Source organism: Elephas maximus, chromosome 20 (assembly GCF_024166365.1).
Source record: "Elephas maximus indicus isolate mEleMax1 chromosome 20, mEleMax1 primary haplotype, whole genome shotgun sequence".
Classification (NCBI taxonomy): Eukaryota; Metazoa; Chordata; class Mammalia; order Proboscidea; family Elephantidae; genus Elephas; species Elephas maximus.
In genome coordinates, this window is record NC_064838.1 from 69265866 (window position 1) to 69292311 (window position 26446).

The following is a 26446-nucleotide window of genomic DNA, read 5'->3' on the forward strand; positions in this document are numbered from 1 at the left end:
GTAGAGGAATCCAAGTGATTTTTGTATGTTTATCTTATAACCTGAAACTCTGCCAAACTCTTCTATTAGTTTCACTAGTTTTTTGGAGGATTCCTTAGGGTTTTCTGTGTGTAAGATCATGTCATCTGCAAATAGAGATAATTTTAGTTCTTCCTTGCTAACCCGGATGCCCTTTATTTCTTTGTCTAGCCTGATTGCTGTGGCTAGGACCTCCAGCACAATGTTGAAAAGAGCAGTGTTAAAGGGCATCCGTGTCTGGTTCCCGATCTCAATGGGAATGTTTTCAGGCTCTCTCCATTTAGGGTGATGTTAGCTGTTGACTTTGTATAAATGCCCTGTATTATGTTGAGGAATTTTCCTTCAGTTCCTATTTTGCTGAGAGTTTTTATCATGAATGTGTGTTGGACTTTGTCAAATGCCTTTTCTGCATCAATTGATAAGATCACGTGGTTTTTGTCTTTTGTTTTATTTATATGGTGGATTACATTAATGGTTTTTCTAATATTGAACCAACCTTGCATACATGGTATAAATCCCACTTGGTCGTGGTGAATTATTTTTTTGATATGTTGTTGAATTCTGTTGGCTAGAATTTTGTTGAGGATTTTTGCATCTATATTCATGAGGGATATAGGTCTGTAATTTTCTTTTTTTTTGTGGTGTCTTTACCTGGTTTTGGTATCAGGGATAATGCTGGCTTCGTAGAATGAGTTAGGTAGTATTCCATCCTTTTCTATGCTTTGAAATACCTTTAGCAGTAGTGATGTTAACTCTTCTCTGAAAGTTTGGTAGAACTCTGCAGTGAAGCCGTCCGGACCAGGGCCTTTTTTGGTTGGGAGTTTTTTGATTACCTTTTCAATCTCTTTTTTTGTTATGGGTCTATTTAGTTCTACTTCTGATTGTGTTAGTTTAAGTAAAAAAAAAAAGTAAGTTTAGGTAGGTAGTGTTTTTCTAGGAATTAATCCATTTCTTCTAGGTTTTCAAATTTGTAAGAGTATTTTTTGTAATAATCTGATATGATTCTTTTCATTTCAGTTGGGTCTGTTGTGATATGGCCCATCTCATTTCTTATTTGGGTTATTTGTTTCCTTTCCTGTATTTCTTTAGTCAGTCTGGCCAATGGTTTATCAATTTTGTTAATTTTTTCAAAGAACCAACTTTTGGCTTTGTTAATTCTTTCAATTGTTTTTCTGCTCTCTAATTCATTTGATTCTGCTCTAATTTTTATTTTCAAGGCTGTAATTTTTACAGAAGCAGACTGCCACATCTTTTACCCACAGAGTGACTGGTGGGTTCAAACAGTTAGTAGCCGAGCGCTTAACTACTGCACCACCAGGGCTCCTTTTAATAATTAAGGGATATTCAAATTACTTCATACTCGGGGGTTGGGGTAGTTTGTAGTTTTCAAGGAATTGGCCCATTTCATCTAGTTGTCAAATTTATATGTGTAGAGTTGTTCCTAGGATGTCCTTGTTACCCTTCAGATGTCTGCAAGGTCCGGACTAAAATCCTCTGTTTCATTCCTAGCCCTGGAAATTTATGTCTTCTCTCTTTTTTGTCTTGCTAAAAGTTTCTCAATTTTATTGCTTTTGCCAGAGAACCAGTTTTTTGATGCCCTGATTTTTTTTGTTTGTTTTTCCTATTTCATTAGTTTCTGCTCCTTGTTATTTCTTTCCTTCTACTTGCTCTGAGTTTGTTTCACTCTTTTCTAGGTTTTTGAGGTGGGAGATTAGATTACCGATTAGCACCTTTTTTCTAAAATAATAGTTTGGTGCTATAAATGTCCATCTTGGCACTGCTTTCGCTGCATACCACAGATTTTGAGGTGTTGTATTTTTATTTTCATCCAGCTTCAATGTATTGTTTTTGTTTTGTTTTTAATTTCCCTTCCTGTTTGACCTATGGCTATTTGAAGTGTGTCGTTTAGTTTCCAAGTGTTTGGAGATTTTTTATTGTCTTCCTGTTACTGACGTCTGGTTTGACTCCACGGTGGTCGCAGAATATACTCTGTATAGTTTCAGTTCTCTCAGATTTGTTGAGGTTTTCTTATGGACCAGGATATGTCCTGTTTAAGGCTAACCATTTACAAACATAAAGGTCAGTAGATGGTGCCATTCCATAGTTGGTGTTGTTCTTAGTTATATGAGAGCCGTGGGTTTCCTGCAGCTCACGTACAAGATAACTGGCAGGTAAGGTGTTGCTATATTGGTTGCCTTCTGAACAGAAGAAGGAAGGGTATTAACCAAGTCATGAGATTATCACAATAATAATGACGATAAAATAAATCCTATCTTTGTTAAGGACTCATATGCACTCTGCTTAATATGTTTAGACAAAGTGCTAAGCATTTTACATGCATTATTTTATTCATTCCAAGGATGAACTGAGATAGGTACAATTATTTTCACTATTTTTTAAGGAAAGAAGCTAGATGCTGAGAAATTACCTTTTTTTAATTTATTTTTTTTGTTGAGAAGGTACACAGCATAAACATACACCAATTCAAGTTTCTACACATACCATTCAGTGCCACTGCTTACATTCTTCAAGTTGTGTAACCATTCTCACCCTCCTTTTCCTGAGTTGTTCCTCCCCCATTAACATAAACTCACTGGCCCCTAAAGTTCCTATCTAATCTTTTGAGTTGCTGTTGTCAGTTTGATTCCATGTAGCTAGATCTTATAAAAGCATAATGCTCAAGGCAGACATTCTTTACCAGTTAAGCTCAACTATTGTTAATTTTCAGAAGACTTCAGGGGATATTTTTGCTGTAAAGTTTAAAGATTATTTTAGGGCAATTGTCTCAAGAAGGGGGTTCATCTAAGACGTTAATTATCTTGCTTGATGTTGCAAAGCCAGCTAAGTGGGAGACTGTCTTATAGCCCACATCTACCATAGGCTACAAGCTTAGCCTAATGGCAGTGATGTAGATAAGAGTCCGCAAGAATTTTGGCAGACACTTCCAGATTTAACACATATGGCATTGAAGACTTGGCTTCTGACTTGAGAGGTTAGAGTTTTCTGGCTGTGTTTTGAGGAACAGCCTAAGGTGCATATGAGGCGGCCTATCTGGGTACAGCCTTATGGGTCACCAGAGTGTCGCCCTATCTGCCTCCCCCCTAAGTCACATTCCCAAGATTTTGACATTTGCCTCCTTTGCCCTGTCCCATGCCTTGTATCTCAACAAGAAGCAGGGACAACAATGGCACTTCTTACTTTTTACCTTTGGAGGGTCATTGTGATAAGATTGGTCATTTGATGTGTTTGATTAATAAATATTACCAAAAACCAAACCAAACCCATTACTTTCAAGTTGATTCTGACTCAGAGCAATAAATATTAGACAAGAGTATTTTCTTCTCTCCAGCTTTTTGGGTCCCTGGTGTTTTATTGGTTGCTTTTTACTTGGAACATCCCATTTTTCTTTTTTTATCCAATATTTATTGACTGCCTTATTTCAGACAGGGCCCCAAACCACGTACATTTTTGGTAGGTTGCTGCTTGGCCTTTTTTAGCCCGTGGCTGTTTCCATCATCTTGTGGTCAGAGGGAAGTCCAGTTCCTTTTAATTATTGAAGTGCAAGATACCAGTTTGGGACATGTGCGTATGGAGGATGGGAATAAATTTTTCTTCCCTTTCCCAGCTGAGACTTGAAAGCCCGTGTACCAGCAGTTAGAAATGGTTTTTATATCGTTAATACTACTTTTGATTGCCTGGTATTGAGAGTCACCAGTTGAACTAAGGTTGGGACCGACTCTAGTAAAACTTCAGTTGTGTGACGGCCAGCCTTCCATGTAACTTAGAAGTACTCCAGACACCAATGGGGCTGAGAGCACTAGTATCTAAGGAAACTCCTGAGCGGCAAAATGAGCAGCAGTCCATCGCAACCTCAGAACTCTGCTGGTGGGTAGGTAGGAACTCCTTGGCTGGCATTACTTAAACCTAACCAAAAAGGAGAGTCACTCAGGCAGGAGAAAGCAGAGGCAGGGAAGAATTCAGGGCATCACTGAGTACCAGCCGCAGAGGGGCCCACATCGTGTGGAGATGAGGAGCACGGACTCTGCAGTTGCTTGCTGCACGTCCCAGCTGCTTCACTTAACCGCTGTCCTTAGGCAGTTTAGCGCCTTGTGCCTTATTACTGCATCCGTAAAGTGAGGATAGCAATCCTCTGAGATAGATCAAATGAGTTCATACTTAGTACTGTGCCTGGAACATAGACAGCACTCAGTAAATCTCAACTTTTATTATTTTTGTTAGAAGTATTGATACTTCTAGGGCTTTTGTTGTTATTTTTGTTTACTGATATATAGCCAACACCTAGAATAAACATATGAATGAATGAATGGTGTTTATAGTATACTTGGTATGATATCTGATATACAGAAAGTGCTTACTACATAGTGTTATGAGGTTATAGCAGCAGACCAGCAGCTACCCACTGACAGTAAAAATAGTAATAATTATAGCTATAATAATTAAAAAAAAAAAGAGTTGCCGTCGAGTCAATTCTGACTCATAGCGACCCGCTAGGACAGAGTAGGAACTGCCCCATAGAGTTTCCAAGGAGCAACTGGTGGATTCAAACTGCCAACCTTTTGATTAGCAGCTGAACGCTTAACCACTGTGCCATAATGGCCCTGTAACTATAATAAAACCCATTGCTGTCACATCAGTTCCGACTCATAGCGACCCTATAGGACAGAGTAGAACTCCCCCATAGAATTCCCAGGGAGTGCCTGGTAAATTGGAACTGTTGACCTGTTGGTTAGCAGCTGTAGCACTTAGCCAGTACACCACCGGGGCCTTATAACTATAATAGGAAACATTTATCTAGCACATACTCAGTACCAGATACAGTCCTCAGGGCTTTATGTATACCAACACGCTTGATTTCATTACTGCCCATTAAAGTAGGCACTGTTGTCATCCCCACTTCACAGATGGGAATACTGAGGCACAGAGGGAATCAGTAGTAAGTAACTTGGTCAAGGTCACACTCCTAATGAGTGATGGCATTGACATTTGAACTCAGGCAGTCTGATTCCAGGGGCTGTTTGCAAATTCTTCCGTTGAGAGCCTGCTGTTTTCCAGGCACTGTACAGGGTAGACACAATCCCTGCCCCCATGGAGCTTACCTTGTAGAGCAAGAGAAAGCCAAAACACAGTTTTTTTACGGTTAGTTTTCATGGAGTCAGCTCTGATTCAGGGCAACCTTGTGTGTAACAGAATGAAACAAACACAAACAGTAAGTAACTAATGGGAGGGATAAGAGAGAATTGTGACAACAGGTAGCAGCCTGCTTAAATTAGGTGGTCAGGGAAGGTCTTCCTGGTAAAATTTAAGCTGAAACCTGGAGTCAGACAGGAAAGCATTTCTCACAAAGGGAGCAGCGTTAGTTAGCAGAGGCCCTGAGTGGGAAGGTGATTGGTGTGTTGGTGAGATTGTCAAGCAGATCAGAATACGGGAGTGCGGAGTCCAGGGAGAGTGCTGTGTCATGAGGTTGCCGGGGTCAGGCGGGACCTTCTAAGCAATGGCTTTCATTCTGACTATGCTGGAGAACCACTGAGGGGTTTAATCAGGCCAAATGGCATGTGATTTATGAATTAAGAACATCAGTGTAGTTGTTGTGGGGGGTGGGTAGAATGTGAGGGAAAGGCGCAGACACCAGAGGAAGATGCTGGGGGTGATGATAATAGCTCACACTAACTACATCGTGGAAACCCTGGTGGTGTAGTGGTTAAGTGCTATGGCTGCTAACCAAAGGGTCAGCAGTTCGAATCCACCAGGCGCTCCTTGGAAACTCTATGGGGCAGTTCTACCCTGTCCTATAGGGTCGCTATGAGTCGGAATCGACTCGACAGCACTGGGGTTTTTTTTTTTGTTAACTACACCGTGCTACGTGTGTGCCCCACACTGTCCTGCACATATGATGTATGTCCCTTAGTCCTCTCAGCAGCCTGTGAGGAAGGCGCTGTTATTTTACCCGTTGATAGATGAGGAAGCTGAGGTGTAAGCTAGGAAGTGACAAGGCTGGAATTTGAATCCCACCTACCTGGTTCCAGAGTCTTGCCTTACGAACAGCTGGGTTCTCGTGGCCTCGGCAGACCACGTCCTTCATTCTCCCTCCCCACTGTCCACATGTCGCCATTAGCTGCAGCGACGGAGGAAGAAACTACAGGCCTCTGCCTCACCCCATGTCCTCTGGTCTCCTAGTCTCTTTGGCGGTTTCCCACGTCCTCATTTCATAGGCTCTTCCTATCTCATTCTGACTCGGCATCAGCCTTGATGAACAGCCTCTCCCCCTTACCTAAGTCAATCCACACTCATGCCAGAGTTTACCCTTCATATTGTTTGAGTTCTGTGCATACAGTCTTGGGTTTCCCTGGCTTTCAGGGTCAAGCCCAAGCTCCTAAGCATGGGCTGCTGGGCCTCTGCCAGTGAAGCCCCACTGTCTTAGTTACCTAGTGCTACTATAACAGAAACACCTCAAGTGGATGTCTTTAACAAAGGGAAATTTATCCTCTCATAGTCTAGTTAGTCTAGTAGGCTAGACATCCAAACTCAGGGTGCCAGCTCCAGGGGAAGGCTTTCTTTCTCAGCTCTGGAGGAAAGTCCTTGTCATCAGTCTTCCCCTAGTTTAGGAGCTTCTCAGCACAGAAACCTGGAGTCCAAGGGACGTGCTCCCCTCCTGGTTCATTCTTGGTAGAAGGAGGTTCCCTTGTCTCTCTGCTTGCTTCTCCCTACCCAGAACCCAGTGCCGTCGAGTCGATTCTGACTCATAGCAACCCTATAGGACAGAGTAGAACTGCCCCATAGAGTTCCCAAGGAGCACCTGGTGGATTCAAACTGCCGACCCTTGGTTAGCAGCCGAAGCACTTAACCACTACGCCACCAGGGTTTCCTGCTTCTCCCTATTACATCTCAAAAGAGATTGGCTGTAAGAGGCAACCTAATCTTGTAGATTGACTCCTGCGTCATTAACATAACTACCACTAATCCTACTTCATTAACATGATAGAGGTAGGATTTACAACACAGGAAAATCACATCAGATGAAAAAATGGTGGACAGTCACACAATACTGGGAATCCTAGCCAGGTTGGCACACATTCTGGGGGATACAGTTCAATCCATAACCTCTACTGGGTCTCCTCTGCACTGCCCTGCCTTTCATTGCCTCCAGGGGGAGCACGTGGTCAGCTAGAGGAGTGCAACCTCAAGAGCTAAGGTTACGTTGTCAAAGAGTCAGTTGCCATTTGGTACATCCATTCACCTCCTGAGGCTAACACTTTAGGTGCGTCTGTATTTTGTGTTTTGTTTTTTTAGCTAATGTTCTTTGAATACTTAGTACACACCTGACACATTGCTTTCCAGGGATTAGTTCATTTACTCTTCACAGTAACCCTATGAAATATAGGTCCTATTAACCTCACTTTGCAGAGAGGAAACTGAGGCTCAGAGAGGCCAAATAATTTAACCATGTTCACCCAGCTAGTAAGAGGAAGAGTAGAGATTCGAATCCAAGTCATCTGTCCCCCCACTGCTCATCTGCCAGTTTGTCATATTGGGGTGGATTGTGTGTTGCTCTCTTGTGGGAAAGTATGCCAACAGTTTGTCAAATGCCAGCAGGGTCACCAATGGTGGACAGGTTTCAGCGGAGCTTCCAGACTAAGACAGACTAGGAAGAAGGACCTGACGATCTACTTCCAAAAAAATTGGTCAGTGAAAACCTTACGAATAGCAGCGGAACATTGTCTGATACAGTGCTGGAAGATGAGACCCTCAGACTGGAAGGCACTCAAAATACCTCCTCAAAATAGAGTTGACCTTAATGACATGGATGGAGACAAGCTTTTGAAACCTTCATTTGCTGATATGGCTCGACTCAAAATGAGAAGAAACAGCTGCAAACATCCACTAATATTTGGAACGTGAAATGTATGAAGTATAAATCTAGGAAAATTAGAAGTTGTTTGGATCATACAAGTTACGGATAACATTGGGAAGAATGGAAATGCCAGAACACTTAATCGTGCTTGCACAGAACCTGTACATAGACCACGAGGCAGTTCAAGTAGAATAAGGGGATACTTTGTGGTTTAAAATCAGAAAAGGTGTGTGTCAGGAATGTATCCTTTCACCATACCTACTCAGTCTGTATGCTGAGCAAATAACCTGAGAAGCTGGACTATATGAAGAAGAATGTGGCATTAGGATTGGAGGAAGACTCATTAACAACCTGCGTTATACAGATGACAAAACCTTGCTTGCTGAATGTGAAGAGGACTTGAAGCATTTATTGATGAAGATTAAAGACTATAGCCTTCAGTATGGATTACACCTCAACATGAAAACAAAAATCCTTACAACTGGACCAATAGGTAACATCATATAAACGGAGAGAATATTGAAGTTGTCAGTGATTTCATTCACCCATGGAAGCAGCAGTCAGGAAACCAGAGGACGTATTGCATTGGGCAAATCAGCTGCAGAAGACCTCTTTAAAGTGTTCAGAAACAAAGACATCATTTTGAGGACTAAGGTGCACCTGACCCAAGCTTTTTTTTTTTTTTCATATGTGTGTGAAAGCTGGGCAATGAACAAGGAAGACCGAAAAAGAATTGATGCCTTTGAATTATGGTTTTGGCAAAGAATGTTGACTAATTCTTGGAGTTCCAGAAGAACAAACAAATCTGTCTTGGAAGAAGTACAGCCAGAATGTTTCTTAGAAGGGAAGATGGCGAGACTTGCCCTTACATACATTGGACATGTTATCAGGAGGGGCTGGTTCCTGGAGAAGGACACGATGCTTGGTAAAGTTAGAAGGTCAGCAAAAAAGAGGAAGACCCTCAACGAGATGGGTTGACACAGTGGCTGCAACAGCGGGCTCAAGGATAACGACTGTGAAGATGGTGCAGGACCGGGCGGTGTTTTGTTCTGTTGTACATAGGGTTACTAGGAGTCGGAACCAACTTCATGACACTTAACAACGACAGCCTGGCCCCAAAACTGTTACTGGTTACTATTCCAGATACACTATCAAAAGAGAGTTTGCCAGTGTGCAGATTTGAACATCAGACCCTGAAACATGGAAATACTACCAAGAAACAGCCTCCCAAGTGTGAACCCGTGTGCTGTGTGTCTTCTCACTGAAGCTGAGGATTCTGGTCCCCTTGAACTTCTGTCTCATTGAATGGCGTTCCCAGTTCTAGTAGATGATCACGTGCCACTCCATGAGGTAAAGGCATAATTATATCCTTGACTTATGATCTCATCACAGGAACCTTATCTTATTATTATTCATCAAGTAATATTTAATACATATTCATGCAGCTTTTCATATGGGCTGGGTTAGGCACTGGTTCTGTAGCCCTGGAAGAGACATGTGGAGCTTAGTGTGGTGGGAGGAGACAGTGACTGAGCTCACACAGCTAGAGGAATAGTTACAGACAGATGGGACAGCGTAGCAAGGCTGTCAGCATTCTGAGAGCGTGTAATGGGGCCTGCCTAGCCAAGTCTCCAGGTTAAGAGACACTGAGGCTGAGACTAGGTGAAGTAAAGGAAAAAGCCAGGTGAATATCTGGGGGAAGTGAGAGTTCCAGGCAGAGAGGGAACAGCAAGTGCTCGGCTACTGTGACAGGAGAGAGAGCCAGGGAGAGAGAGGCAGAGCAGGCTGTTAGGACTTTTGGTCCAGGTCTAAGGATCCTAGTTTTTGTCCTTAGAGTAAGTAACTGGAAGCCACAGAAGGGTTCCAAGTGCCAGGCATTCACATTGCAAAGGCAGTGTAAGAGCTCACCTGTCAGCACCTGTGTGAGGCAAGGTGACGAGCCCGCTGTCAGGGCTGCAGGTGTTCAGTACCAGCTACCGTTCATCATCATAAGTCAGTGGGTGAGGGCAGTGTGAGTGGTGAGCGGGACCCCAGCAGAGATTGGAACCAGTTCTTGTTGAATGGTGGGAATCCCAGAGAGGTAAGGGGGAAAGGCTTTCTATGCCACAGGAAGTGTGCTGGCCAAAATCAGCAGGATAAAGGGAGAACACAGCAGGCTCTGGGATGCTGAGACCACAGCCTTTAGACTCAGGCTGGAGAGAGGGGAGAGAGCCACGGGTCTTGTTTGCAGAGGTAGAGCCTCCAGGGGACGAGGGGCATTAGTGCCCAGCAGGTAGGTGGCTCTAGCAGTGGGGTGGAGGACGCTGGAGCAGGGAGAACCCCGCCCTGGAGGCTGACTTGTCCAAGTGGGTGGAGGCACCAGGCCTGGATGGGGGAGTGGGAGGGGCACGCAGCAGCCCAGTCTGGAGCATTTTTGGGAGAGCACTGGAAAGTGCCTGGCTGGGGAGCCCGCAGATCCAGGTTCAGGCCGTGGCACTGCCACCTCCTGCCTTGTGAGACCTGAGTGTCTGTGTGCCTTAGTGTCCTGAGCAGTACAGCGGGGACCTGTGATTCCTATCTTCCAGGGCAGCAGGGAGACACTGCATGGGCCCTTCCCAGGGTCAGGCGCTCTCCTAAGGCTTTACTTGCATGTTAACTCTCAGGCTTTCTAATAATCCTGTGAAGTAGGTAGCAAGGTCCCTACCATTTGACAGAATGAGGAAACTCAAGTTCAGAGAGGTTACAGAACTTGGCCAGAGTAACGTAGCTTTTGAACGAAGGAACCGGCATTCAGAGCTTGCAGCTGACCCACATTCCTAGCCGCGCTTTAAAATCCCAGTGATAGAGAGTGACGGATTGGAGGGTAGGGGCAGCTCTTCAGACCTGAAGTGTGAGAGTGTGCTGAGTAGGGCAGGGCCTGGCAGGAAGGGAACTTTGTGAGTCTGAGCAGAGAAAGGAGGTCAGTGTGCCTGGAGCAGACAGTCTAAGGAGAGAAGGGTGGGGAGCCAGAGAACAGAGGGTAGAAGGGAGACAGGGCCAAGGGGGCAGTGGTAAGGCTGGGATTTCATTCCCAGAGGAGTAGGAAGCCACTGTAAATTTTAAGGGGAACGATACGATCTGGTGGAGGATTTTAGAGAATCAGCCTGGGAGTTGTGTAGAAGGGATTGTAGACCACCTAGGAAGCTGCTGTCAGTGGGAGGGTGTTGGTAACAGACCCTACAGTGGCCGCCATGCCAATGGGAAGAAGTGGAGCTGACCAGACCTGCTGGTTGGCTGGATGTGATAAGGGACAGAAATGTTGTAGATGACCCCTGGGTTTTTAGTTTGATTGGGGGGATGGGTTGTGTCATTATCCAGCAGAAGGAAGGCTGTTGAGGGTGGCGGGGAACAGGGCAGGTGGAAAGCAAAGTTCTTTTGGACATTTTTTGTTTGATTTGCGATGCCTATGAGATGTCCAGATGGCGATAGCTAACAGGCAGGTGGGTATGGGAGTCTAGACAGTGTGGGAGCCGCGTGTCTGGGCGGGAGAGAGAAATGGGGAGCCAGTGGCACGCAGGAGTCGGGGACACATGGGAGGCGGGAAACACAAGGGTACTGCAAAGGTTAAATGCTCTGTTACAACACACGTGTTTTGTTGTTTTATTGTTTTGTTGTACAGTCAGGATAGGGATAGCAACACCGGAGCGGGTGAGTACATCAGCCGCCTTTCAGGGCCTGTTTCTGGGAGAGGTCCTTCATCCTGCCCTTGACCGTGGAGTTTCTGCATCATACGTGTGCTCACATGCATCCGTGTGTTCACACTAAGTCCTTCTACTGTGCTGGCCTGGGCTTGCCAAAGCTCACGATGGCCTAGATGTGGGTGCTGGCCACTTGCTAATTGAAAGATAGGGGTGACCCAAATCCTGAAAAAGGTTTAGGGCTTATGCAACGATAAAATCCGTACTTTCAAATTAGTTGAGAATCCGTGAGTTCAGGTACAAATTTTAAAAAGTTTTCATTTCAGTATAATGGTTTTAAGTTATATATTTATTTTGTAAGCTTGTTTTGTTAACATTGTTAATGCAATAGGAACTCGTTTTTATTAACTTGGCGTTTTGTGTGGTAAATCAAGCTTTTTCCTGCATTTGAGCAAGTTCTGTATGTTAATTTGTAGACAATCTGATGTGAATTTATGCTTTGAAAATATTCAGAAACACATATACTATCTCACACAAATTTCTTTCATTTCTCTCTGTTGCCACAACAGTCCACACTCTGTTCCTGTTGCTAAGGCCTCTGGAATGTCCCAGAGTAGAAAAAGAATATATAACTCCCCCCCTTTTTTTTTTCTGAAGAAGACATTTTACTTGAATTGTTTTGTATCCCCTAGCTTACTTCCAAATATGGATATCTAAAAGTAAAGAATTTACAAATCTAAAATTAAAGGTGCTTTAGATTTTCATACATTTCACAGGGTGGTGTGAGCTGGATTTGAGCAGGCCGTGTTTCTTTCCACAGGGGTTCGGTGCCTGTGTGTGTGCTGCTTTTTATCAGGATGTGCTGATGACAGGGGTCACGGAAGTCTGAGTTTGAATCTTGGTTGTGCTACTTTCTTGCTGGCTGATAGTAGTTAGTCTCCCCATCAGTAAAATGAGAATTGTATTGTAGGATTTTTATCAGAAATAAATGGAATAAGCCATGTAAAAGGTGCCTAGTACAGGGCCTGGCACATAGTACTGTCTCAGTAAATGTCATCATTACTGCCATCATCAATTGCAAATGAAGACGTGTGAGCTTTTACAGAAGTATAGATTCTAGTCTCTTACGGAATGACGTCTGCCATCTTAGTTTTACTAGTGTTTTGAAAGTCTCACAAAAGGATCAAAGGATGCAGGGTAAAAACAATTTTCTGCATAAATGTCATTGTGGCAAATTGAATCCTTATTACTTGAAAGAATAAGCAGAGCTTTTAATTTTTTTAACTGCCTTATTTATAAATTCGGAGTTAGTCACCAGACATACCTAGTGTCTGACAGAACGACATCACTTCACATTCAGTGCTGTGGAACCAGAAAAACTTAGAGGCCTAACACTACACTAAAACCACGTATTTAAGGATATGGATTGACTTAATTAACAAGTCTGATTTGCTGTTTATAGACGTTTCATGCATTTCAGCTCTAAATTATGAATGATATACAATTTATATAATTCACATTATGCCTTTATTAATAGTCCTTTATCAGAGGTATTTAGCACATGGTTCTATGAACCCTAAGGTAATCTACTTTGCATTTTTATTTTTAAGAATGAAATGTCACATCATAAAACTATAGTCATGGAAAATGGCTTATTACACATTGATCTTGCGTGGCTGTAACCTTTCCTCTGCTCCCACGTACACTATATTTAACTCAGTGTGGGCATGCTTTCAAGGAAGATAGCACATTGTTTGGCTCTTATTTTTCATTAAATAATTAAGCTTAGTCAGAGAAGTCAGCAGCCTACTAGAAGCTTCTTACGTTATCTAATCAATTTCTGCAGTTGAAGGTGCTCACTCCTGATATTCCAAGTTATTGGAGTTGAAAACCTGGAAGGAATTTCTAGAAATCATTATTCCTCTGATCTTCAGGAGAGACCAAATCCACTCCACTGCTGTGAGTCAGACTTGAATCCCAGCTCCTGGCCTTGCACACATCACTTCACGTCTCCGTGACTCAGTTCCCTCCTCTTTAAAGTGAGGGTATAATGGTGTCTACCTAGATGATTGTGAGGATAAATAACAGCACGTGGAGACTGCTGCTGTTGTTCCGCAGGATCGTCTTGAGCCTGGGATTATTCCAGACTTAGAGCTAGCTATCTGTGCAATTCAGTACAGTCGGAACTGTTTAAAATATCTGAGCTGTCGCCATGCTTAGATATTAGATAGGCAGTTTATGTGTGGTCTTAGAGATTGTGATCACTAGACATCTCCTTAGGGCCTTTTTTCCCCTTTAAAGCACCAAGATCACCCAGGATGGAGAAAGTGTGAAATTAAATTTTATAGGAAAGGAAGCAGATGCTCATGAGCTTTCTCTTGTCCCCTTAAATCTGTTTGCTCTGCGAAAACATTTGTCTGACTAAATTGTCCTAATTATCCACTCATTGCAGATATTCCAAATAGTGCGTGTAGCATAAAATACTTGTTCAAAATTACCAATTTTGAAATATTTAAAATGTTTAGATTCTAGATCTGAACATTTAGCTCTGTTCCCTAGATTGTTGTTAATAATTGTTCATGGTTGGGATTTTTTTTAGTTAACCACCTATTGTCAGATATCAAGTTACTTTCAGTTTTCATGTATATGCAGATAGTTTAGTTTCACTTTTGCATTTTAACTAAGTTGACTTCTTAATTATTTAAAAAAAAAAAACTTGTACGCTGCCCTATTTTTGGTCATTGTGCTGAGATTAATGTATGAAATTCTGTGTTTGGGCTAATGTTCAGGCTTGTCTGTCTAGTACCATCGGTACATAAGCAAAACAGCGAGAGATTGCTGTGACCAGAAAAGAAAGCACAAAAATAATTTTCTCTCTGTGGCGTGCTAGTGAATCCAGTGATTCTACCCATCAGTGAAATCTCTGCTCCCTTTCTGAACTGTTTGTAGAACTCAGGGCCAGATGGCTGGAGTACAGTGCAGCTAAACAAATTAGACGGTACAGCTTTGTGAATTACTAAGCATTTTATATGATTGCGGATTTCTCGCCAGAACCCTTTAGAGTTCATCCGAAGTTGCTTTATTATGCAAAAATATTCACTGTTTGCATTTTAATAGATTTGTCTGTTTTACCTCATACTAGTGATTTTGGGGGAATTTTATTTTAGTTCTCTGTGTATGTGTCTCTGTAAGCCCGATTTGCTTGTTCTCTTAAAGTCATGGCCTCCCACATTAATTATGTTTAAACTGGAATAATGTCTGTCCTGGTGCGCTTTATGGTAAGGCAGCTCTGTTAGAAGGTAATGCTGCAGCTGGCTTGGTGTCAGCCGGAAGCCGATGAGTGAGTGATACCCTGTCTCTCTGTTGCAGACATGCCAATATTTGGTCTCTGTCCAGCCCATGATGATTTCTACTTGGTGGTGTGTAACGACTGTAATCAGGTTGTCAAACCGCAGGCATTTCAATCACATTATGGTAAGTGCTTAACCATCCAAAAATGATTCTTAGAGGGTTAAAAGATAAAGCAGGATTAAGCTGAAGGCTGGTGGACAGCATGGGTAGGGCAAAATAATATCCCACCCTCGTTGGGAAGTTGACTTTAGTCTAAGTCATTGAATGGGCTAATACCTATCAGCTGTTGGGTATTTTCTGGTTTTTTTATTGAAAGTGGTGTGCATTTTCTGATTTTTATTGAAATTAATCAGGGGAAAATGTAGTTTTTAAAGATTTGTATTGAAACAGCATTATCGGTCTAGTGAAAGATTTTTTTCCTTCTGGGTCACATGGCTGTGAATTCAGTGGATGTTAAAATTATATGTATACATACAGTGTGGAGGCATGCCTTTTTAAGAGGAATGTAACTTTGAAACTTCCAAATTCAGTGGTTCTAAATCTTTCTTGGTGTCATGTTCTCCTTTGTCAATATGATGCTATTGACCTCTTCCCCGTCAAAATGCACAGGTGTTTAGATGGGGGCATTGTGATTTCAGAGGTCCTGTGAACTCTAAAGCCATCTCTGGAGCCCTCATGGCACAGTGGTTAAGTGAAATGGCTACTAACCAAAAGGTTGGCAGTTCGAATCCACCAGCCACTCCTTGTAAACCCTGTGGGGCAGCTCTACTCTGTCCTTGAGAGTCGCTGTGAGTCAGAATCAACTCCACAGCAGCAGGTAAACCATCCCTGGGCTTCTAGGCTCCAAGCCTGTTGTTGTTAGGTGCCATTGAGTTGGTTCCAACTCATAGCGACCCTATGTACAACAGAAGGAAACTGCCCATCTCCACAATTGTTGCTATATCCGAGCCCATTGTTGCAGCCACTGTGTCAGTCCATCATCTTAAGGGTCTTCCTCTCTTTTGCTGACCTTCTACTTTACGAGGCATGATGTCCTTCTCCAGGGACTGGTCCCTCCTGTTCTGCTCCTATCCATAAGGTTTTCGCTGGCTAATTTTTTTCGGAAGTAGATCACCAAGTCCTTCTTTCTAGTCTCTCTTGGTCTGGAAGCTCTGTTGAAACCTGTCCACCAAGGGTGACCCTGCTGTTTTTTGAAATACCGGTGGCATAACTTCCAGTATCACAGCAACACATAAGCCACCACAGAAGGACAGACTGACAGACAGGTGGTGGCTAAGTCTGCTCCTGGTGTGTTTTACCTTTTTAGAGTCCAAATAAGGTTGTTTTGCATGGTCATAGCGTCACCTAAAGTGTTTAAATTAAGATTCCGACTAATAACTGCAAGCTGTTTCCCCATTGTCATTACTGCTGTGGTTGTAAGTCTGAGACAGTAATGGTGGGGTCCTTCTGTAGCTAGTGTTTAAGGAAAGCCTCTGAGGAGATGTGCCCTAAGTGATGTGAGGGAGCCGCTCACCCAGTGATCTGGAGCAGGAGCGTCCCATCAGAGGGAACATTGCACAGACCTGAAGAAAGCTGGTGTGACTGGAAGGTAGTAAGTGAGGAGGCGTGGAGACTAGAGGCAGCCGGTGTTGTAGTCGGGAACCTGCTCATGCACAGTCTTGTAGGCCAGGGTAGGAAGCTTGGGGGCATTGAAAGGTTTATATAAGGGAGGGACACAGTCTGCCTTCACTGGTGGATTTGCTGAGAACAGATCACAGGAAGAGGAGTACAAGCACAGAGAATAGTCGAGAAGCAAAGGATGAGATGATGATGTCTGCACTGAGACTAAGGTGGGGCAGCATAGCTGAGGAGACAGCACAGCCTTGAGATACGTGTTAAAGCCAGAACCAACAGAGCTTGCTGGTGGGACAGCTGCTGTTTAAGAATCACACCGTCATAACCAACATCCCACTCTTTTTTCCAAGAAATATGTCTTTGACTTAGATTTAAAAAAAAGTGGGGGAGGGGCTCTTTTGAGTTCCTGCTTCTGGATGAGGCCGCAGGGTAGTCACCAGAGTGCGTACACAGATGAAAAAGATACTGTCTCCCTGTTTGACTCCTAGAAGCTGGTACTGAGAAAAGGCAACTAATCAGTTGCTGAGTAAAGATTTTGAAGCCGGACCAGACTGGGTTTAAATTTAAACCCTGCAGGAACCGCCGTAGGCTAGCTTTTGCCTTGAGCAAGTTATCTAGCCTCAGCCTCCTTGGTAATACCAGCCTCATAGATTCATGGTGGAAACCCTGGTGGCGTAGTGGTTAAGTGCTACAGCTGCTAAACCTAGGGTCGGCAGTTCGAATCCGCCAGGTGCTCCTCGGAAACTCTATGGGGCAGTTCTCTGTCCTGTAGGGTCACTATGAGTCGGAATCGACTCGACGGCACTGGGTTTTTTAGGTTAGATTCATGGTGGAGATTAAATGAAATAACCTGGTTAAAACCTCTACTTCGGCGCCTTGCCTATGATAGGTCGCGAGTAAGGGAGATAGAGGTACAGCTGTAGATACAGGAAGATGTGTGTCTGAAGTCATAAAACAGTCCAAGGTCTTAAGAATAACGAGGAACTCAGATTGTGTCTTGATGAGTTACTCAGAGAAAGCTTCTTAGAGAAAATAGCCTTCATGTTAGAGTTTGAAGAGTAGAATGGATTCTTTTTCCCACGTGTAGGTTTTTTTTCTCAATTTTTAAAAGTGTAATACATGTCCATTGTGAAAAATGCAGAAAATGTTTTTTAAAAAATAGGATCCCCTAAGATGGGAAGCATTTAGTTGGAGATGGATAGAGCTGCCACACACAGCTGCACAGTTTGTGCACTGAACAACCATATTTGGTGGTCCTGGGCTGGCAACAGGGGTGGCATAATCAAGGGTGGAGGCAGGACATTGCAGGCTGTCTGGAATGTCCTGCAGGCCATCCCTTTTGGCCTGAGCTGATGTACCCACATGTGGAGGTTGTTGTTGTCAGGTGCCGTCCAGTCAGTTCCGACTCACAGCGTCCTTGTGCACAACAGAACGAAACACTGCCCGGTCCTGCGCCATCCTCACAAACGTTGTTATGCTTGAGCTTATTGATGCAGCCACTGTGTTAATCCACCTTGTTAAGGGTCTTCCTTCTTTCCGCTAACCTTGTACTTGCCAGGCGTGATGTCCTTCTCCAGGGACTGATCCCTCCAGACATATCTAAAGTATGTAAGACGCAGTCTCCCCATCCTTGCTCCTAAGGAGCATTCTGGTTGCTCTTCTTCCAGGACAGATTTGTTCGTTGTTCGGCAGTCCATGGTATATTCAACATTCTTCGCCAGCACCACAATTCCAAGGCATCCATTCTTCTTTGGCCTTCCTTATTCATTGTCCAGCTCTCACATGCGTATGATGCGATTGAAAATACCATGGCTTGGGTCAGACACACCTTAGTCTTCAAGGTAACTTCTTTGCTCTTCAACACTTTACAGAGGTCCTTTGCAGCAGATTTACCCAGTGCAGTGTGTCTTCTGATTTCTTGACTGCTGCTTCCATGGGTGTTGATTGTGGATCCAAGTAAAATGAAGTTTCATTTTACTTGAATACATGTGGAGCTGTGTGCAAAGGCAGGCTGAAACTAGCTCAGAGGGCATCACGGCCCATCGGAGCCTCTTGGCCTTGGTGTGTCAATAGAGACCTGTGCAGGTTTTTCAGCACCAAAGTGTCCTGACTTAGTGTTGCTCCAGCAGGATCCAAGAGCAGAGCGGGTTGGAGAGGAGTGAGAGAGGGAGCAGGGGGTATGAAGACTACAGCGGAAGTGTGACTGCCAAGGCCCAAATAAAGGTGCTACCTCTTCCAGGGTTTCCCGAGGAGAAAGAGGCCCTTCTGGTTCCCTCTCCCAGGAGACCTTCACTCAGTGGCTACTTGCTTATCTTCCTCTGTCTACCTCTTAGATGTCAGTGTGTCAGGAGGAAGTGTCTTTAGATCGTATTGCTACTCAGCCTCTCTACATGCCTAGTGCAGTTCTCCAGATAACGTGTGTGCTGAATGACAAAGCAATGGCGGCGGATGAGAAGGTGTGAATGCAGGATTCACACACTCAGATGCTTCTGTGGCAAGACAGGAGATATTACTGACAAAGCCTCGGAGTGGGGGTTTTGGGCCCTCCACTGGCAAGGGAACTGTTAAAGATGTGAGAGGCCCCTGGTAGCGAGATGAGGGCCCCGTGCGCTGAGAGAAGGATTAGACTGGCAGATGTTAGAGGAGGCCTCTTTCTGAGGCTGGAGCCCAGGAGGGGAAGGCAGAGGAGCTAAGGGAATGTGTGGAGGTGGGCAGGTGTGCGTGGGTTGGGGAGGGGGGTGGTTGTGTGAAGTGGAGGGAGTCGCCATATATTGGTTTAGGAGTGACACCCCACTGACCTGGAGCACGGGAGAGGTGGCAGGGCCCCCAGGTCCCAGAGCCATTCCCAGCGCTGCCACTGTCTCCTGTCTTTGAAATCAGGGGGTGTGACAGGAAAGAGTTTTTTGGAAGCTGTTCTCTTTTTCTGTAAGTCCAGGAGGCCAATTCTTGCATGCTTGTATTTCCCAGTTAACACAAAAAACAGGTTTTCAAATTGAGAATTTTTCTGAGTGGCCACTGTAGTCTATTTATTACAGTGTTGGGAAGCATCCCGAGCTGCCAAGGGGGAGATTTATCTTCTTATCTTTCTGTGAAATTGGTGAAAATCTGTGGGTGTTCTTCTGTTAATTCATGTGTTGCTGTATTTATCTGTGACTTTTATGGACAAAGGAGCAGACAGGCAGATCCTCTAGAAGCAGGGCTGCCAGGACAGGGAGGGAAAAGCTCGTGGCCAGTTTCCGGGCAGGGATGTTGGCCTGGATTGGTGATTAGCTGGTCATCCACAGTAGTCAGAGGGCACATGCATTTTTGCTGCCCAGCAGCCTCCTTGGAACTCAGTAGTTGACTTCTTTGGAGCAGTGATGGTGAGTGAGCATAGTGTCATTTCATCGTTTCCAGTTTTTCACAGCCCTTACATAGATTGGTTTTGTCCTTGGAAACCGCACAGTAATACCGTGTTTTCCTGATGTTATTTTAATGTTTTGAAATAGTTTGGCACGCCTCAGAGTTCTCTTCAGTTACTCAGTATTTTAAAGAGCAAGGAGGTGTTTCTACTTGTGATTTCAAATTTAAAAACAGTTTGAATCAGATGCCTGCTGTGCATCTTGATCAAAGGGGAACTTCCTAAGTGGGTGGCTTCCTAAGGCCCACCTCACACCAGCTGAATGGGAATCTCCAGGCATAGGACCCAGGAATATGCATTTTGAGTAACTCCCAAGGGTAATTCTAATACACAGTGCAGACAGGATCCTTTGCTTCCACAGAGATACAGGCCACCCCTCTGAGCCTCCACTCTGTGCTCCCAGTGCCTCGCACCATGGCCGACACAGAGTCAGCACTCGCATTTGATGATGGCAGGAAAGGAGGCCTCTGTTTTTTAAAGTGATTTTTTCATCTTTATTATGTGCTGGTGGTGTCACATTTTAGTAGTTCCTGAGTGGTGCAGATGGTTAACATGCTCAACTGCCGCTGAAAGGCTGGAGGTTCCAGTCCACCCAAAGGCGCGCCAGGGAAGAAGCCTGATGATCTCCTGGAAACCCAGCCGTTGGAACCCTGTGGAGCACAGTCTACTCTGAAACACATGGAGTTGCTGTGAGTCAGAATCGACTCGACAGCAACTGGTCTTTTAAACGTCATATTAATTGCCTTTACAACTTGACAGTGTAAGTATGAAGCAGGGCTAGAAGCACCGTTCTTTGGAGGTGGTTTACCATGTTGGGACCTTCAGTTGATCAGTTAGTGACAGTTGCTTTGTGTTGGTCCAAAACTGGCTACTGAATGGCATATGCTGTGGTCCCAGTTACATTCATTTACAGTGAACCTGAAGCAGTATTAGCAGATGACTGTAGGGTCCTTTTGGGAAAGAGATTTCCAGGTGGCTGTGATACACTCCTTGCTTGCATTTCATTGTGCAGCACTCTACTGCTTCTCTTTGAGTTTACTTCTGAAGAGGGCCTTAATTTCTCTTTTAAGCAGACATGGGGGTGATCTTACTTAGGTGAAATAAATGAGTGATGTTAATTTAGCTCAGGCAGGTGCTACATTTAGAATCTCTGTAATTAATTGAAACCCGTCCTCGGATGTCAGCTGTTGAAGTGTTTTGCCTCAGATTTGTTAAGCTCATCCAGTCCTTCCACTTTGGCTCAGCTCTGAGTTTCTGAGCAGAGTCTCAGTAGGTACGTGTGCCTTGACCACTCTTCGGCAGCCCTCATCAACTTGTTCCATTCTGATGATTGGCTTTACTTAATTCCACCTAGTGTTTTCCTTTGAATCAAATCACTTTATTTAGATAAATCCATTTATGAAGAAAACCTTGTCAGAGCCATATGCGGGAGAATTAACATCGTTTGCCATAAATAGAAGGTAAGTGTAAAAATAAACATAGTGGAAAGATTACTAAGATCTGTGTTGATGGTCCTGCCAGTGCCAGCTCTGAGCCTGATGCCTCTGCTCCCTTTGTTGAAAAGAAGACAGGCATGCTTTCGGCAAGCGTTCTCTACGCGGTAGCATGGTGTCGTCAGAAGAACTGAAGAGAGATGTGGAAAGGCAGAGGATTTTTCACTCGTGATTTAGGGGTATCAATGTTGAGGGTCAGACCCACTCCAAGTTTGGGTAAACACCAGCTCCGGGGGTTGGATTGAGTTTCTTCTGATGTCGGAGGAGCTGTCTACCGAGGCTAACCCTGCTCTTGTTGTTGGGTGCCATTGGGTTGGTCCCAACGTGTAGCAGCCGTATGTACAACACCATGAAACACTGCCTGGTCCTGAGCCATCCTCACAATCATTGTTATGCTTGAGCCCATTGTTGTAGCCACTGTGTCAATTCATCTCACTGAGGGCCTTCCTCTTTTTCGCTGACCCTACTTTACCAAGCATGATTTCCTTCTCCAGGGACTGGTTCCTCCTGATAACTTGTCCAAAGTATCCTTGCTTCTAAAGAGCATTCTGGCTGTGACTCTTCCAAGACAGGTTTGTTTGTTCTTTTGGCAGTGCACGGTATATTCAATGTTCTTCACTAATACCATAATTCAAAGGCGTCAATTCTTCTTCCATCTTCCTTATTCATAGTCCAACTTTTGCATGCTTATGAGGCGGTTGAAAACACCGTGGCTTGGGTCAGGCACACCTTAGTCTTCAAGATGACATCTTTGCTTTTTAACACTCCAAAGAGGCATTTTGCAGCAGATTTGCCCAATGTAATGTATCATTTAATTTCCTGACCACTGCTTCCTTGGGTGTTGATTGTGGATCCAAGTAAAATGAAATCCTTGACAACTTCAGTCTTTTCTCTGCTATCATGATGTGCCTTATTGGTCCAGTTGTGAGGATTTTTGTTTTCTTTATGTTGAGGTGTAATCTATACTAATGGCTGTAGTCTTTGATCTTTATCAGTAAGTGCTTCCAGTCCTTTCACTTTGAGCAAACAAAGTTGTGTCATCTGCATAATACAGGCTGTTAATGAGTCTTCCTCCAATCTTGATGCCGCATTCTTTTTCATATAGTCCAGTTTCTCAGATTATTTGCTTTGCATACAGATTGAATAGGAATGGTGGAAGGATACAACCCTGACGCACATCTTTCCTGACTTTAAACCATGTAGTATCCCATTCTTCAGTTCCAGTGACTGCCTCTTGGTCTATGTACAGGTTCCTCATGAGTACCATTAAGTGTTCTGGAATTCACATTCTTCGCAGTATTATCCATAATTTGTTATGATCCACACTGTTGAACGCCTTTGCGTAGTCAGTAAAACACAGGTAGACATCCTTCTGGTATTCTCTGCTTTTCAGCCGTGACCCATCTGACATCAGCAGTGATATCACTCGTTCCACGTCCTCTTCTGAATCCAGCGCGGTTCCTGTGGATGTATTGCTGTAGCCGCTTTTGAAGGATCTTCAGCAAGATTTTGCCTGGATGTGATATTTATGATATTGTTTGATAATTTTTGAATTTGGTTGGATCACCTTTCTTTGGAATGGACACAAATATGGATCTTTTCCAGTTAGTTGGCCAGGGTAGCTGTCTTCCAAATTTCTTGGCATAGACAAATGAGCACTTCCAGCGCTGCATCCATTTGTTGAAACATCTCAGTTGGTATTCCATCAATTCCTGGAGCCTTGTGTTTCATGTTCAGTGCAGCTTGGACCTCTTTCTTCAGGTACCATTGGTTCCTGATTATATGCTGCTCCCTGAAATGGTTGAACATCAACCAGTTCTTTTTGGTATAGTGACTCTGTGTATTCCTTCCATATTCTTTTGATGCATCTTGCATTGTTTAGTATTTTCCCTGTAGAATCTTTCAGTATTGCAACTCAAGGCTTGGATTTTTTTTCTTCAGTTCTTTCAGCTTGAGAAATGGCAAGCATGTTCTTCCCTTTTGGTTTTTTATTTCCAGGTCTTTGCACATGTCATAATACTTTGTCTTTTCCAGCTGCCCTTTGAAATCTTCTGTTCAGTTCTTTTATTTCAGCATTTCTTCCTTTTGCTATAGCTACTCGACCTTCAAGAGCAACTTGCAGAGTCTCTTCTGATATCCGTTTTGGTCTTTTCTTTCTTTCCTGTCGTTTTAATGACCTCCTGCTTTCTTCATTTATGATGTCATTCCACAAATCATCTGGTCTTTGGTCATTAGTGTTCAGCATGTGAAATCTATTCTTGAGATGGTCTCTAAATTCAGGTGGGATATTCTCAAAGTCATACTTTGGCACTTGTGTACTTGTTCTAGTTTTCTTCAGTTTCAGCTTGAACTTGCATATGAGCAATTGATGGTCTGTTCTACAGTTGGTCCCTGGCCTTGTCCTGACTGATGATATTGAGTTTTTCCATCATCTTCTTCCACGGATGTAGTCGATTTGATTCCTGTGTGTTCCATCTGGCGAGGTCCATGTGTATAGTCACCATTTACATTGTTTCAGGTATTTTGCAATGAAGAAGTCACTGGTCTTGCAAAATTCTGCCGTGTAATCTCCAGCATCATCTCTATCACTAAGGCCATATTTCCCAACTACTGATCCTTCTTTGTTTCCAGCTTTCGCATTCCAGTTACCAGTAATTATGAAAGCATCCTAATTGCATGTTCAATCAATTCAGACTGCAGAAAAAATAAATAAATAAAAGGCTAAGTTGGCCTTAGTGGTTGGTGCATAAATTTGAATAATAGTTGAATTAACTGGTCTTCCTTGTAGACATATGTATATTATCCTATCACTGACAGTGTTGTACTTCAGGGCAGATCTTGAAATGTTCTTTTTGACGATGAATGCAACACCCTTCCTCTTCAATTTGTCATTCCCGCCTGAGTAGACCATATGATTGTCCAGTTCACAATGGCCAATACCAGTTCATTTCAGCTCAGTAATGCCTAGGATATTGATCTTTATGCATTCCATTTCATTTTTGATGCTTTCCAGTTATCCTAGATTCATTCTTTCCAGGCTTTGATTATTAATGGATATTTGCAGCTGTTTGCTCTCATTTTTAGTTGTGCCCCTGAAAGCTTGGTTCATTAAGGTTGACTCTACTTTGAGGAGGCAGCTCTTCCCCAGTTGTCTTTTGAGTGCCTTCCAACCTGGGGGGCTCATCTTCCGGTAGCAGTGTTCCTTGGCTATTCTTAAGGTTTTCACTGGCTAATTATTTTCAGAAGTAGACCTAGTCATTATTCCTAGTCTTTCTTAGTCTGAAAGCTCAGCTGAAACCTGTCTACTATGGGTGACCGTGCTGGTATTTGAATACTGGTGCCGTAGCTTCCAGCATCACAGCAACACGCAAGCCCCTATAGTAAGACAGACTGACAGATAAATGGGGGAGATTCAGCCCTAGTCCTAGGAAATAGCATACTTTGGAAGCAGAATCTGGAACTTCATGTTGGTCTGCAAAAGGCTCACAGAGGACTAAGCCCCTTTGTCATTAATCAGTATGATATATATGCCTTGAACTCCTACTTAAAAAAAAAAAAATTGCCATTGAGTTGATTCAAACTCATAGCTACCCTATAGGACAGAGTAGAACTACCCCACAGGGTTTCCAAGGAGTGGCTGGTGCATTTGAACTGTGGACCCTTTGGTTAGCAGCGTGAGCTCTTAACTACTTGCTGTAAATGGCTTATGAGTCTCCAAACATGTTGGTGGGGCCTCAGTGTAAAACTTCTGGCCCTCTCGCTCGCCTTTGTTTACAAATCTGGCCTCTGGAGACCTTTATGAAGATAGCTTTAGCAGAAACACTTTTGTGATCTTACAGCTTTCTCCAGAGATTGAGTCCTGAAACAATTGACAACCACACACGTTGCTTAGACAATGTTGCTTGTGGTGTGGGTGGGGTGGGTTGGATTCTTTTAGATGCCAGCATAAATTGTATTTTTCTAAAATGTCATTTTCATCAGAGCATGAGTAAATAATAATTACTTATACTTTTTGAGCTAATTAATTGGTTCCAGCAAATGTTAGTGTAAGAGCAGAATGGGTCTTCTCTGAGATCGGATGGGCTGCTTCTGGCAAAAATGCTGGTTCTCATCATTGACAATACTTCACATATTTGTGACCAGCTATTGCCATCACATAACTAATCTGTGAGACAAAGCAAAGGCTTTGCTAGTTATAAAACATCCCCCTTTTGCCATCCGAGACCTGGAAAGTAACAGCTTCAAGTATGTTTTGAATGACTACTTTATTTGACTACTAAGTAACTTTGTTTTTGAATAAAGAAAAGACAAGTGTTTCTTTTTTCTTCCCCAGGATGCTAGCTAAATTTTGCCACGAAATTTTTATAATCTGGGCCTTTTTCTGGAAACCCTGGTAGCATAGTGGTTAAGAGCTATGGCTGCTAACCAAAAGATCGGCAGGTTATGCGAAAGGTAAGATAATGCTGACCCAGCTGTTCTAAGCAAACTTAAAATTCTGCCTTCCACATAACCTGTTACCTTAGAGAACATTTAGTAATTCGAAGACATAATGAGAGGAGGTGGGTTTTTAATTTAGCACAGTCATTGGATTTCTCTGCAGCCTGTTGTCCTGGTTTACTTAACACTAAATCAGAGACGCTATCCAAAACCAAGCTCCTTCTCTTTTTGTATGAGCTTAACATTTTGTAGCATATTTCTGTAGTCAACAATATAAAGATTGAAATTTGTCTCAGAGGAAAAAATGTTCTCCTCTTTTGCTCTGGTTAAAACACATGCCACGACTTTCTCCAGCAATGAGGGTCAGTTGGTGGGCGGGGCAGGGGGGAGAGCAATGAGGGTCAGTTGGTGGGCGGGGCAGGGGGACAGCAATGAGGGTCAGTTGGTGGGCGGGGCAGGGGGGACAGCAATGAGGGTCAGTTGGTGGGCGGGGCCGGGGGGACAGCAATGAGGGTCAGTTGGTGGGCGGGGCAGGGGGGACAGCAATGAGGGTCAGTTGGTGGGCGGGGCAGGGGGACAGCAATGAGGGTCAGTTGGTGGGCGGGGC

The 26446-nt window shown here is 43.7% G+C and overlaps 1 protein-coding gene across 12 annotated transcripts in view; it reads left to right on the plus strand.

Moving 5' to 3' along the window:
* Positions 1-26446, plus strand: part of ATXN7 (ataxin 7) — a 199049-nt gene that overhangs the window by 104831 nt on the left and 67772 nt on the right. For 10 of the 12 annotated variants that reach the window (XR_007514479.1, XR_007514478.1, XR_007514480.1 and 7 more), the window contains one exon: positions 14914-15018. The exons of 1 other annotated variant lie outside the window; for it this stretch is intronic. Coding sequence is in view for 6 of the 11 variants with exons in the window: in XM_049863238.1 (XP_049719195.1) it covers positions 14914-15018 (105 nt within the window). In the remaining 5 variants the exon portion in view is untranslated. Of the gene's footprint in view, positions 1-1135; positions 9239-14913; positions 15019-26446 lie in introns of those variants that run through there. One more of the 12 variants, XM_049863245.1, reaches the window with a different exon arrangement.